At 39.1% G+C, this 14,914-nt stretch overlaps 1 protein-coding gene across 1 annotated transcript; it reads right to left on the bottom strand.

Annotated features, from left to right (window-relative positions):
• Positions 1–212: 212 nt before the first annotated feature.
• On the bottom strand, positions 213–14,429 carry galnt17 (polypeptide N-acetylgalactosaminyltransferase 17). The gene is made up of 12 exons (XM_046862160.1): positions 13,879–14,429; positions 13,525–13,771; positions 13,252–13,432; positions 12,252–12,418; positions 9,849–10,023; positions 9,270–9,467; positions 6,476–6,593; positions 6,168–6,353; positions 5,919–6,056; positions 5,591–5,686; positions 4,111–4,272; positions 213–1,249 (listed from the first exon to the last, which is right to left on the bottom strand). The coding sequence occupies exons 1-12, from the start codon at positions 13,879–13,881 to the stop codon at positions 1,103–1,105; spliced, it is 1,818 nt and encodes a 605-aa protein (XP_046718116.1). The 5' UTR covers positions 13,882–14,429; the 3' UTR covers positions 213–1,102.
• Positions 14,430–14,914: the final 485 nt, after the last annotated feature.

Genomic DNA, 14,914 nt, shown 5'->3' with positions numbered 1-14,914 from the left:
ACTTCCAACTACTCAGTTGTATGAATGAGATAAACGTAAGTCTCTCTGGAAAAGACTGCCTTTTAAATGCTGTAAATGTATTTTGTTCATTTTTAAAATGTCAAAAATGTACGCATTGTAATTTACTTATAATTTGGTTGTGTTAATGATTATCTTCAGGGTTATTATTTGTTTGGCAAAGATAATGAAACTTACACAAGCAGAGAAGTTCATGGTTTTATTTCAAATTTTATTTGAATTTTATGGAAGACAGTATGGTAGAATTGCCATCACCAAACCATTTGGCCATGACCACCAGCAGTAGTCACATACTCATTTACACTCACTGGAAAGTTAAAAAATATCTTACCTAATATACTGTATCTTAATATACCTACACTCATTGTACTGCACTGTAAAGGTATTTCCTATTTGCATATTAAAATATCATGCTACTGAGTGTTTAAGTCACCTAACAGATTCAGTTACCTTCCTAAAAATGTCTTATTAATGTGGTTGAAGCTGTAAAAGATTGAAATCATACACACACACACACACACACACACACACACACACACACACACACACACACACAATATCCAGAAGAAATAATACAACTCAAGCAAGTGAGCTTGTACACCTACCATCGAATTTTCCACTGGGGTAATAAATGTGTTCCAGACAAATCAACAGAAATACAGAAGTCCATGTTTTCCATAAATGCCAAAAAAAGCCCACTTAAAATGCAAAAAAAGAACAAAATGTAGTTTGTAGCACCCTGAAGAAAAGGTTTTACTTAATATGGAATGCTGTTATTATAACTTCTGTATTCTTCCATAGCATGTCTCTTACAAAATCTTTTTTGGCCTTGTTATATGTTATTAAAGTATGACGGAGATGGCCACTCTGTTTGAGGAATACACACATTTTATTAAAACCTCTTCTTCTGTAAAGGTTCTGAGGGCTGAGTTTCTCTCGCATGTATTGCACACTCCTATACTGACAGCAGTTCACAAAATCAACTTCGATGAAGTCAGAGCACAAAGATGAAAGCAGTCCTAGTTCCTTTCAAGAATTCTGACTTCTTGTCTTGTTCCAGTCTTATTTTAAGAGTCTGGCTCATTCAAAGTTCCTGCTGCTGCCTCATCGTGTTTTTGATGTTCCACCTCTGGCCAGTGCAGGCCTGCAGAATCAGCGCATAGCCGAAGGACATGTTGGACTTTACCACCTCTAGACAGCGACCTGTGGCTCGGTTCATGATTGCTTCATTCTGTAAGTACAATTAAAACATGTTTATGGTAATAGAAGAAGAGTCTTTATTTGTCACATATACATTACAGCACAGTGAAATTCTTTTCTTTCCATATCTCAGCAATTTTGAGGAAGTTAGGGTCAGAGCACCAGGTCAGCCATGATACAGCACCCCTAGAGCACATAGGGTTAAGGGCCTTGCTCAAGAGCCCAAGAGTGGCATCTGGGATCTACCCAGGCTTGAAGACCCAACCTTCTTATCAGTAACCTAGAGCTTAAGGTGGTTTTGGGCTGTGAGTTGAGAATGAATATATTTTCAGCTATTAAATAAGTCATAAATTAGCACTATGTAGTATAATAATGCCTTTTCCTACTGCCCATGTACAACATGTTCTTACCTACCAAAGTAGGATGTCAGTATCCTGAATAAATAAAATTGCAATCCCGCAATTATTATTTGGTAAAGCCTGGACACCTGAACTGAACATAAAAATTAGACGCTTAGACCATTAAACCTCAACCCCAAAGAACACCTTCGAAATGAACTGGAGCATGGACTGCATTCCAGGGCTCCACACCTGAAATCAGTGCCTGATCTCACGAATGCTCTTGTAGCCGAATGATCACAGCCATGTTCCAAAAATCTATTGGAAATCCTTTTAGGCGAATGGAGCTTATTATAACAGTAAAGAGGGACAACATCTGGAATGGGATGTTCAGCAAGGATGCATGGGTGTGATGATCCATGAAGCTTCAAGTGTCTGTTAAGCATGTAATATATTTTTTGTTGTAAGTTTTTATGTAAGGAATATATGTTTGTTCCTTATAATTGTAGGTTTGTCCCTAATGAGCGAGCCAGCGTCAACTGTGGCAAGGAAAAACTCCCTGAGATGGCATGAGCAAGAAACCTTGAGAGGAACCAGACTCAAAAGGGAACCAATCCTCATCTGGGTGCCAAGGAATGTCCATTCAATATAACCATAGGATCTTGTACCAATTCCTAGTATACAGTACAGACCAAAAGTTTGGACACACCTTCTCATTCAAAGAGTTTTCTTTATTTTCATGACTATGAAAATTGTAGATTCACACTGAAGGCATCAAGGGCTATTTGACCAAGAAGGAGAGTGATGGGGTGCTGTGCCAGATGACCTGGACTCCACAGTCACCGGACCTGAACCCAATCGAGATGGTTTAGGGGTGAGCTGGACCGCAGAGTGAAGGCAAAAGGGCCAACAAGTGCCAAGCATCTCTCGGGAAACTCCTTCAAGACTGTTGGAAGACCATTTCAGGTGACTACCTCTTGAAGCTCATCAAGAGAATGCCAAGAGTGTGCAAAGCAGTAATCAAGGCAAAAGGTGGCTACTTTGAAGAACCTAGAATATGACATTTTTCACTTGTTTCACACTTTTTTGTTATGTATATAATTCCATATATAATTCCACATGTGTTCATTCATAGTTTTGATGCCTTCAGTGTGAATCTACAATTTTCATAGTCATGAAAATAAAGAAAACTCTTTGAATGAGAAGGTGTGTGCAAACTTTTGGTCTGTACTGTATATCACTTCCATTTCCTAATCAATCTCCATTATACTCTTAGTCTAGTGTTGGACATGTAGACTTTAATTTCAGACCACAAAGACTGGGATGTTGAAGTGGTAGCTCAGTGGTTAAGGCTCTGAGTTACTGGTCAGAAGGTTGGGGGTTTAAGCACCAGTATTACCAAGTTACCACCCTTGGGGCCCTTGAGCAATCCCTTAAGGGGTGCTGTATCATAGCTAAAGCTTTGTTTTGAGTCCAGTTTACTAACATTGCTGCGACATGCATAAAAGAATTTTACTGCGCTGCAATGTAGATGTGACAACTAAAAAAGCTCCTTTACCTTTCACTTGTATAAATATCTCCTGTTTAGCACTAACAGAGATGTCCTTTTTGAAGATGTGCTCACATGGAGATTAACCCATTCATTCACCAAATATAATAGACTTAATATTTGCCTAACTGCAGTTCATGTTTATCCTCCCTAGAGAACATTATCAACACTTTGGTTATTTCTATCCTTAGTAAAACAGTGACCACTGTTCCTGCCCCTCTTTTCTCTGTGGATCTTCCCACTTCGTCCAGGCCTGCCTCTGGATAGTGTTCTCTTCTATTGGAGGCCGCTCTGTGCAGCTGGGGACGGTTGCTCATCAACGCCTTGGGTGGTTCCATGAAATTCCAGAGTAAGAACGGGCGCTTTGAGGATGGATTTGGACTGTAGTTAATGTACACAGTCTGCTACACTGACTCAGGACTACATTTTGCCTCTAATCACCATCACTGTACCCCGCAACATCGTATATCTGCAATAAATGGACATCTATTACGGATTCGGTGCAACCCAGATGAGGATGGGTTCCCTCTTGAGTCTGGTTTCTCTCAAGGTTTCTTCCTTATGCCACCTGAGTTTTTCCTTGCCACAGTCGCCACCGGCTCGCTCATCAGAGACAAACTTACTTATAAAGAACATATTTATTTTGTTATCACCATATTATCTGTGTAAAGCTGCTTTGAGGCAATGTTCATTGTAAAAGCGCTATACAAATAAAAATCGGACTTTTTCGAATTTTGTTTTCTATTTTTTTTGTTTGACGGTGTATGTGTACTAATGTATCAACCCTTGTGCAGCTTTCACCAGAAGAAGGCCACTCTTGAAGTCTGTTTTTTTATGTAACTTGGTTCAACAACTAAGTAGAGGAGCACCAGACAACCTTAACCAACACTTAATGGTATCTTAATGTAAATGTTTAATCTCTACAAATTTAAGTGCTTATTTTCCTGAAGCCTGGCATTCATTTGGTAATTGATGGTAAAATTTAAATATTTGACAAGGCTTTACCTGTACAAAGTTCCATGTCTTCTGGCCTATATTGGACACTTTGTCACAGTTGACAAGCTGAGGGGTGCTGCTGATAATGTCATCAATCACACAGGAAGTGTCATCTCCAGTGCTTCCCAAAGGACCCACAAACAGATATCCCTCCTGGGTATAGCGGCCAAGCTGCCAAACACAAACACAGAGGTCTGTATATTGCATGTATTGCTTTATAGTGCATTCGGAAAGTATTCACTTTTTCCGCATTTTGTTATGTTACAGCCTCATTTCAAAATAGATTAATTAGAGTAAATTCATTATTTACCTCAAAATGTACTCAATAAGTATTTACAGCCTTTGCAATGACACTCAAAATTGAGCTCAGGTTTGGGGGAGAAGGGCCTTAGTCAGAGAGGTGACCAAGAACCCGATGTTCACCCTAAAAGAGTTCCAGCATTTCTCTGTGGAGAGAGGGGAACCTTCCAGAAGAACAACCATCTCTGCAGCACTCCACAGTGCAGGCCTGTATGGTAGAGTGAGCACACAGCCAAAGATAAAGATAATGAAGTGACTATGGGACGACTCTGTGCATGTCCTTGAGTTTCCCAGCCAGAGCCCAGACTTGAACCCAATTGAACATCTCTGGAGAGATCTAAAAATGGCTTTGCACCAACACACCTATCCTACCTGATGGAGCTTTAGAGGTTCTGCAAAGAAGAATGGGAGAAACTGCCAAAAAAAATAGGTGTGTAGAGCTTGTAGCATCAAACTCAGTAAGACTTGAGGCTGTAATTGGTGCCAAAGGTACTTAAACAAAGTATTGAAAAAAGACTGTGTGAATACTTCTGTACATGTGATTCTTTTATATATATATATATATATATATATATATATATATATATATATATATATATATATATATATATATATATAAATTTGCAAAGATTTCAAACAAACCTCTTTCATGTGGACATTATGGGGAATTGTTTGTAAAATTTTGAGGTAAATAATGAATTTATTCCAATTTGAAATAGGGCTGTACCATAACAAAATGCGGAAAAAATGAAGCTCTGTGAATACTTTCTGGATGCACTGTATTTTCCTGAACACACATCATTTAAAAAAAAAAAATATATATATATATATATATATATATATATATATATATATATATATATATATATATATTACAATTATTACTATATATTACAATTAGCAACTATCAGGAAGAAGTTTATTTAATAAGAGAAAAACGTTATATTACATATGTTTCTCAATAATATTCAGTAGTAAAATTCCATTCTATGAAGCCCTGTCTATTTCTTTTTTTCACTGCTGAACTGATACCACTGCTGAACTGCTTCAGATGAAACAGAATATGTTAAAAAGTGTGTCAAGTGAAAAAAAAAAAAAACTCCACAGATGTAACCCATTTTCAGACTGCAGTCAGTGGAGGTGTGTTTTAGGTCAGATTTGTTTTTCAGCACTACAGCAGGAACTCTACCTGTGGGTTCCAACCATGGCAAGGGTGAAGGGTTGCGGTGTGGTTTTCTTTCACACCCTGATCCACACACAGATGGGTCACGTTGGAGTTGCGAATCTGCCATCCAAACAGAGACACACAAATGCAAAAAAACTAGGAAATAAATTACTGTATGGTGTTATGACTCTCCTAATTCTTTTAACCTTTTACCCTGCCATATGGCGTTGGGTGTTGGGTAGAGGCAAACAATAACACGTCTAAAATCCTTGCTCACATCAACGTTTGCTCTCAATCCTGAAGTGGCAGCTTCATAATTATGGAATTATACTCACTCTCATGTTTTACTCACTTCTCCGTAAAACAGAGTGTTGTTGTATCGCCTCATCTCTGGGTAGATATTATCAAGGTACCACTCGAAGTTTTTACACTGCAATCTTTTCCTCAGTGCCACACGCTCTGATATGTCCCCATAATCAATGCCGTGATTCTACATACAGAGAAAGTGTATTCCCAAGTATCCAAAAAAAGCATGTAGAATACTACTGCAATATTGATTTCTAAAATTATTTGAAAAGACTTTTGTGAACCACTTCCTTACCTCCATTGGAAGGTTCCAGGCCAGGTAGACGTTAGACTTGTACTCGTCCAACCATACTTCGGCCACCCGCAGTGCATTGCGCCTGGTGTGAAAAGCAATGTTGTTGTGGTACGGTTTCTTTGTCCTGGCAACGTGAGCCACCCGAGAGCACGGCAAGACCTCCATACTGCCCCCACACAGCCAAACCTTGATCCGCCCACAAACATAACGGCTTTTATCTTAAATTTTTATGCTCTGCATAACTGATCAAATCTAAAAGCCATTATTTAGTGCTCTATGCAAAACATGGAACATTTTGAGATACTGACCCTTATTCCGAGCTCTATATTTTCTCCACCATAGACGTCCATGCCGGAGTCTAGCAGACCCAGCTCTCCAAAGTAGAGCCGGTTTGCCACAAATGAACAGCCAATCATTGCAGGCGTCCTGAAAGGAATTTTTTTTTTAATATTATATATTTGATCTAGTACATTTTGTAACCATAAACAGTAGATTCACTATTTTTAATTTTTTTCACGTTGCAGCCTGATACTACAACCGTTTGAATAACTTTTTTTCTCATTAATCTACACTCAGTACCCCATAATGACGAACTGAAAAAAAAAGAAATATCACATGTACATCAGTGATTACATTACATGTGAAATATCACAAGTATTTAGACCACAACAACACTTGAAAGTTAGTGCAGGTGTCTCTCCATTCTCTGGATCATTCCTGAAATGTTTCTACACATTGATTAGAGTCTACCTGTGAAAAAGTTTATTGATTGGACATGATTTAGAAAGGCACACAACTCTCTCTAAAAGGCTTCACAGCTGACGGCGCATATCAGAGCAAAAACTAAGCCATGAGGTAAAAATAAACCTGCCTGAAGAGCTCAAAAACAGGACTGTTGCAAGGCAAAGATCTGGGGATAATAATAATTATCGAATAGAAGGCGTGTGGCATAATCAGGATTCTTCAAAGGGTTGGTCACCCGGCATTGGGGAAGAAAGGCCTTAGTAAGGCCTTGAGGTGGTCAAGAACCCGGTGGTCACTCTGACTGAGCTCCGGAGATCCTGTGTGGAGATGGGACAAAGTTCCAAAAGAACAATCATCACTAGCAGAGTGGCTATGTGTGAAAGCAAAACCCACTGAAGGACTCTTAGACTGTGTGGAAAAAGATTCTTTGGTGTGATGAAACCAAGATTGAACCGTTGGCCTTTTAAACTCTTTGGCCTGAAGGACAAGTGTCATGTCTGGAGGAAACCAGGCACCGTTCATCACCTGCCTAAAACCATCTCAACACTGAATCATGATGGTGGCAGCATCATGCTGTGTTGGTGTTTTTCTGCAGCAGGGACTAAGCAACTGGTCAGGGTTTAGGAAAAGGTGAATAGAGCAAAGTACAGATATCCTTAATAAACACCTGTTCCACAGACCTCAGACTGGTTTAATTTTCCCCATGACAACAACCCTAAGCACACGTCAACCTAAGCCAAGTCAACACAAGATTGGCTCTGACTGTGACTAACTCTGAGAATGTCCTAGAGTGGCTCAGTCAGGGCTCTGAATCCTATTGAGCGTCTCTGGAGAGACCTGGAAATGGTTGTCCACCAACAGTCTCCATGAAGAAAAGCTTGTTGTATTATACACAAAAAGAGGCTGTAATGCCAAAGGTGCTTCAACTAAGTACCGAGTAAAGTGAATACGTATATATATGTGATATAACATTTTTGTATTGTTATTTACAAAAACATTCAAAATTTTTAAATTGCTGTTTTCATTTAGTGTAAGAATTCTGTTAAAAAATTTATTATAGGTACTGAGTGTAGATTAATCAGAAAAAAACGAATTATTATGAATGATTGAAGTATCAGGCTGTAGCATAACAAAATTTTTAAAAAGTGAAGGGGGTCTGAATTCTTTCTGAATGACCTTTATATGAATTTTGGTTTTTTTGTAAATAAATTGGCTTTCATAATTTGGGCCTATATTATGAGCCTTAAAAATTATAAGGTTAAGCGGCAATAAAAACAAGCCTGATTGGTGGCTTGTTGCATGCTTGACCAAGTTTTTTTCACTTATAAATAAAAAGGAATGACTTCTTCTTTAGCTTCTTTTTGCTTCTCCCATTAAGGGTCTCCACAGCAGATCATCCATCTCCATACCCCCCTGTCCTCTACATCTGCCTCTTTCACACCAACTACCTGCATGTTTTCCCTCACCACATCCATAAACCTCCTGCTTGGCCTTCCTTTTTTCCTCCTTTCCTGGTGGCTCCACCCTCAGCATTCTCCTACCGATATACCCCATGTCCCTCCTCTGCACATGTCCAAACCATCTCATTCGGGCCTTTCTCGCATTGTCCTCAAAGCGTCCTACATGCGCTGTCCCTATAATAAGCTCGTTTCTAAAAAGGCAATCCATTTTTGAATATAGATTAATATAAGACAACCGATTAGAATTGCTGAAGTCAGCTCCTGAATTTTATTTAGGTAATAAGAACATTCTGATTTTGTGAAGTTTAGGCCAGGCTACTACCACATCTCCTTTCATGTGTTGTTTTTTGGGGGGTTTCTTCCTTCACTCTCCTTTTCAGAAAGTGAGATGTACATTTTGGATCATAAGCAGATCCTTTCTTTCTCCACACTTTGGCCTTTTCATTGTTTTGATAGCAGAGAATATTTCAAAAGCTTTGTAGCTTATATCTATATATATTTTTGTGAAGAGAGTCTGGACTTTTAATCCTTCTTGCTAAATGTTTTTTCTGCATCCTGGGCCTCAATATTTCCGTCTTCTTCTAATGGGTAGATTTTGATCAATTTAGCGCTGACTTGTGGAGGTTGTTGGTGCGTTAACTGACAATGTCGTTTTTTCCCTTGCCAAATTGTTTGATGTCTGGTTGTTAGTACACCAGTGTTTTCTTCTTCCATTATTGCCATTACATGCCTGAAGAGGTCTGATTTTAGTCTGGTTTTCTCCATTTCTTCAGCTTCAAAATTACTTGCTATTTTTTCCCCACAGGCAAATACTAGTTTCTAATTCTCTAATTTGTTGTCAAGATAATGGAAACATAAATATAAAACAAAAAATATCAATTTACACCTGATCACACACCTGATGGGTGCAGAGGCGTCTCCCAAATCCCACCATTGCTTTGGAGGACTGATGTACATGCACCACAGCTCCCAGTTAAAACCATGGCCAGAGTTCTCGTAGCGCTCCAGGCCGAATGATTTATGTTTAATGTTGTCAATTGAGGGTAGGATGATCCTCTTGGGGTCCTGCTTTATTCTGGACAGAACTGGTTCAGCCCTAATATGAGGAATAGAAACAATGCCGTCATTAATATCTGAGCTAGATTTTCTCGCTTCTCAAAATCTAGACCAGCAATTCTCAATGTTTTATTAAATTTTTATCTGAGACTCCTTTTACAGGATAATAAGTGTCTTTGTGCCCCCTTACTCATTGCTGATCTCTACAGCTATTACTATAAGCTATGAGATTTTTTCTGATTTAGCAGTACTCTGGTATGTTTAATGGTAAAAAAAAAAAATATATATATATATATATATATATATATATATATATATATATATATATATATATATATATAGATTTCGTCACTAGGACAAGATTCGTTAACTTTGCTGATTAATAAAAAAACTAAGAGCTTTATAGATAAAACATATTTACCAAGCGGGAGTAAATTCAACGTGGGCATCGAAAAAGCCTGTCACCTCCCCTGTAGCTATTTTCCAACCCTCAATGCGAGCACGGATGAGGCCCTCTCGCTTCTGATTGCGAACGATTTTGACAAGGCCTGGGTATCGTTTGTTGACATATTCCTCAAGTGGACCTTTCAGTTGCTCTGTCACAAACACATGCACATAGAAACACAATAAAAATTAGCATAAGAGAAACGGTTTTCTTGAACTACAGTGGTATGAAAAAGTGTTTTTCCAGATTTCTTATTTTTTTGCATGTTTGTTACACTTTAATGTTTCAGATCATCAAACTAATTTAAATATTAGTAAAAGATAACACAAGTGAACACAACATGCAGTTTTTGAATCCAAAACTACATGGCCCTGTGTGAAAAAGTGTTTGCCCCTGCTGTTAAAACTGTGGTTTATCACACCTGAGTTAAATTTTTCTAGCCACACCTGTTCACAATCAAGAAATCTCTTAAATAGGACCTGCCTGACAAAGTGAAGTAGACCAAAAGATCCTCAAAAGATAGACAGCATGCTGAGATCCAAAGAAATTCAGAAACAAAAGAAGAAATAGAAAGTAATTGAGATCTATCAGTCTGGAAAAGGTTATGACGCCATTTCTAAAGCTTTGGGACTCCAGCAAACCACAGTAAGAGCCATTATTCACAAATGGCAAAAACATGGAACAGTGGAGAACCTTCCCAGGAGTGGCCAGTCGACCAATATTACCCCAAGAGCACAGCGAAAACTCATTCAAGAGGTCACAAAAGACCCCACAACAACATCCAAAGAACTGCAGGCCTCACTTGCCTCAGTTAAGGTCAGTGTTCATGACTCCACCATAAGAACGAGACTGGGCAAAAATGGTCTGCATGACGAAAACTGCTGCTGAGCAAAAAGAACATAAAGGTTCGTCTCAGTTTTGCCAGAAAACATCTTGATGATCCTCAAGACTTTTAGGAAAATACTTGTGGACTGACGAGACAAAAGTTTTAGCTTTTTGGAAGGTGTGTGTCCCATTACATCTGGTGTAAAAATAACACTGCATTTCAGAAAAAGAACATCATACCAACAGTAAAATATGGTGGTGGTAGTGTGATGGTCTGGGGCTGTTTTGCTGCTTCAGGACCTGGAAGACTTGCTGTGATAAATGGAACCATGAATTCTGCTGTTTACCAAAAAATCCTGAAGAAGAATGTCCGGCCATCTGTTCGTGACCTCAAGCTGAAGCAAACTTGGGTTCTGCAGCAGGACAATGATTCAAAACACACCAGCAAGTCCACCTCTGAATGGCTGAAGAAAAACAAAATTAAGGCTTTGGAGTGGCCTAGTCAACTTCCTGACCTGAATCCTACTGAGATGATGTGAAATGACCTTAAAAAGGCGGTTCATGCTGGAAAAACCTCCAATGTGGCTGAATTACAACAATTCTGCATAAAAATTGAATTGTAAAAAATGTAAAAAAATCTTCTTGTGTTACCTTTAACTAATATTTAAATTAGTTTGATGATCTGAAACATGAAAGTGTGACAAACATGCAAGAAAAAAAGAAATCAGGAAGGGGGGCAAACACTTTTTCACACCACTATATGCTTGTCCTTTGCTTTGGTGTGTGTTTGAACAATATATACTTCTTCCACTACAAAAAAAAAAAAAAGAACAGCAACTTTGAATTAAGTTGTCATCTACATAGATAGTGCTAGATATCCTACATCACTATCATACATCACAATGGGAAAGGTACAGAGGGGTGGTCTACTTGTTTGCCCTCCTCATCATCTGAACAAAAAAGATTCTCTAGCCGTCACTTTTGATAGATTGCTGGCCCTCTGCCACTGGCCCATGCCTGGAGTGTTCTGGAAATAGAACTGTCTCCTGAAGAAAGACTAGCACTTGTAGAATGATGGATCAGACACGGGCGTCGTTGTTCACAACATGAGCAAGGAGCACTGTGAACGTATGTCCTAGTTTATCAGGGATGACCTTCTAAGTCAGAAATAAGCTGTAGGACTGTTTTCACTGAAACTGATTAACCTCGCATTCTAAAAGTTCTTAAATCTGCATTCTATACCAATGTAAAACCAGGACCTGAACTCTTCCTCTTCTGCACTGTTCATTCTGATTTCAGCTGATTATCATTAAAGATCATGAACAGTTGGATTCAGTGTGAGATCATAAAAATCAATACTTTTCTGAATTTGTTTAGTCCACAGTGTCTTCTATTTTAGGCAGAAACCTTACAGAATAAAAAGGAAGGTACTTTATAACCAAGCAACATATTAATTTCTTCTAAAACTGTTCAATTTGTGCTTGTGACAGCAAATACCGATTTTGTTTACACAGTTACATGGAGATACTCATGATCCATCGCTTAGTTTCTCACCATCATCACTGTTATCGTCTACTAAGATGATCTCCTTCAGCAGGTGAGGTGGGGTGTGGTTGACGGCCGAGTGCACAGATCGCAAGATCACCGACAGCGCCTCATTCACAAAGATGAAGATAAGTGAAATCTGAGGCAGGTCTTTAGGATAGAATATGTTTTTGCACCTTGAGAAAAAAAACAAGAAAATCAATCTGGCATTGTTGCGTATAGAAATAAAGTAAAAGATGCAAAGATTTTTATTTCTCACAAATAAAGTTATATACGGAATACAACCTGCATTGAAATGCTGCTGCTCGGACATTTGTGCATTAGATAAAAGCGACTATACATACAAATTTGAGAAAATTATGAGAAAATGTGAGAAATTAAAATAAAGAAAATGAATTTTTTTATATAATCCTGCAGTTTTTTTTCCTCCTACAGTTTTGGTTTGCACACTTTCCAGTCCCAGAACTTGTGGGAGTGATGTGAAATCTATTTATAGTGTCTGCTTGGAGAGAGCTTGTTTTGGACTATGGTGTTGGTGTGCATGGCTGACTGTCTGTTGTGATTTGCATTTCCGCTCTCAGCCCGCCGATGAGGTTTAGAAAGGCATGTCAGCGATGCTGCACAAGTTGTCTGCATAATATATCAGGAAATATTCAAAGGTATCCGGGGAGACAGAGTGGCCTTTTGAGTTATAAAATTGGCAATTAATAAGAAACGTTTACTGTAAAAAAAAAAAAAAATATGTTGAGATTAGATTTTGATCATGATCAGGACCCTGATATTATAACTGCCAATGAGAAATATCTCATTTGGACAATTTCGTCCATTTAAGTCACATTATACTGAGATTTGCTCAAATTCAGGCAGTAAATCTTACAGTTAATGAGTTGCAATGTAATCTGGCACAATGTCAACCCAGTATTAATAATCTCAGATCCTGACCTAAATAAACGTACATACAGAACATCCAGCTGGATCTGGTACAGGTACAGAGAAGAGCCTCGCTTACTTGCTGGGCCGAAAGTCTGGAATGGACCTGTCCAGGGAAATCCTGTCACTCAGGAACGCATTGTAGCCGTACTTCTCCTGTAAGTGTTTGGTTTGCTTTTCCTCCCCAGGAGTCAGTGTGCCAGAGCCACCTTTGCCCTGGCCTCTGAAGCCCTCAATAAGCCCAAGAGATTTGGACAAACCTGTTGATCAAGAAAAGAGCTCGATATTCTTAACATCTTGCTCCTCACTAAAGACAGAGGAATACACAATAAATACAGAGGAAATAATTGACCATTTAGCTGTCTGTAGACCACATCTTCCAACGAGCCGAGCCTCTTGAGCAGGACCTCATGACTGACACTCGAGTCTGAATAAGATCCATTAAGACGAGCGTGACCGTTAACGACCTTGCTCGGCCGGACGTCGCACTTGCCCCAAAAAGTGAAGAAGCCCGCCACTGCGAACGCATTCAGTACCACCAACACCTTCCATCTTCTCATCATAAAAGCCATTAAGGACAGCAGCGACCTTAATCGAATCTTGAAGAAAGTATGGCAGATACATAACCTGGCACACTTTGAAAGAATCTCAGAAACATCTGGATCAGTTGAATTCGTGTGTCATCTAGTGCTGAGGTATGGCTTACCATTTCGCCCTGATGAGATGCATCTTGGTCCTTGAACTAGACGAGTTTCTCCAGGTTCATCCAGAGATTGAGATGAGAGCTGTCAGATCCCATGGGTCAATCAAAAGAAAATCAGTAAAGGATTTCTGCACATCTATGGGAATGAAACTGGTCCTAATGAAGGATCTGGTAAAAGAGTTGAAGAAGGGTCAGGCACGCGAGCTCCACCTGAGGTTATGATGTTAATGAGGATGTTGATGATGAGGAGGATCAGGAGGATCAAAAGCTTCCGACCGGTGAAGTAAGGACCTGAGAGACGTGTTCCTCTCCTCTGGGTTGAGAGCATCGGGGTGAAAATCGCTGAGAGAACAAACGCGGAGCTCGGAACAAATAATCCACTCCGAAACGCGTCTCCATCATCTCGCCACGTCTTTAAAACATCCGCGTGTTAAGGACTAATAATCCGATTTTTTTTTGCCTCGAACTGCTCTCGGTTACACGGAGGAACCTGCAGCGTCCGATTGCATGGCTCCGTCCCAATCCGCATACTGCCCTCCTAAATAGTGTGTCAATATTGTGCGACTCCTAGTGTAACTATGGAAACCCCTGGTGCTGTAGTGTAGTGTAGGGAAGAGTAGTGTAGTGTAGTGTAGTGTAGGGCAGGGTAGGGCTGAGTAGTGTAGTGTAGGCTGCTAATCTGAAATAGCATACCATTTAGAGTGAAGTGTGTAATGTGCACGTTCCCTGAAGTGAAAATGACTCATTAATTACCCTCGATCAGATTTTCTGAAAATGAGCAAAAATAAATGCAGAGTATAATTTTTTATTATATGACAAGGTGTGCAGGATATTTCTCAAATAGCACACATTCACACTTTAGTCTACGAAATCAGGACTAAAACTCTTTTTTTTCAAGTACCACATGTACAACATTCACCAAGCTCATTTATTGTGTGTTTTATTATATTGTTTTTCCTTCAAATTTCTATTCAAATACTAAGCTAAGTAGTAAAATTGTCTTCCATAGACTTGACAGATCTGGATTTATGTCTGATCC

The sequence above is a fragment of the Silurus meridionalis genome, chromosome 12, assembly GCF_014805685.1.
Source record: "Silurus meridionalis isolate SWU-2019-XX chromosome 12, ASM1480568v1, whole genome shotgun sequence".
In the NCBI taxonomy this organism is placed as follows: domain Eukaryota; kingdom Metazoa; phylum Chordata; class Actinopteri; order Siluriformes; family Siluridae; genus Silurus; species Silurus meridionalis.
This window is presented reverse-complemented; position numbering and strand designations above follow the sequence as displayed.

Coding starts and splice junctions, on each gene's coding strand:
- galnt17 (XM_046862160.1), bottom strand. Junction 13,433..13,524: donor GGTCTACAGACAGCTAAATG/GTCAATTATTTC, acceptor CTTGATCAACAG/GTTTGTCCAAATCTCTTGGG. Junction 12,419..13,251: donor CCAGACTTTCGGCCCAGCAA/GTAAGCGAGGCT, acceptor TTTTTTCTCAAG/GTGCAAAAACATATTCTATC.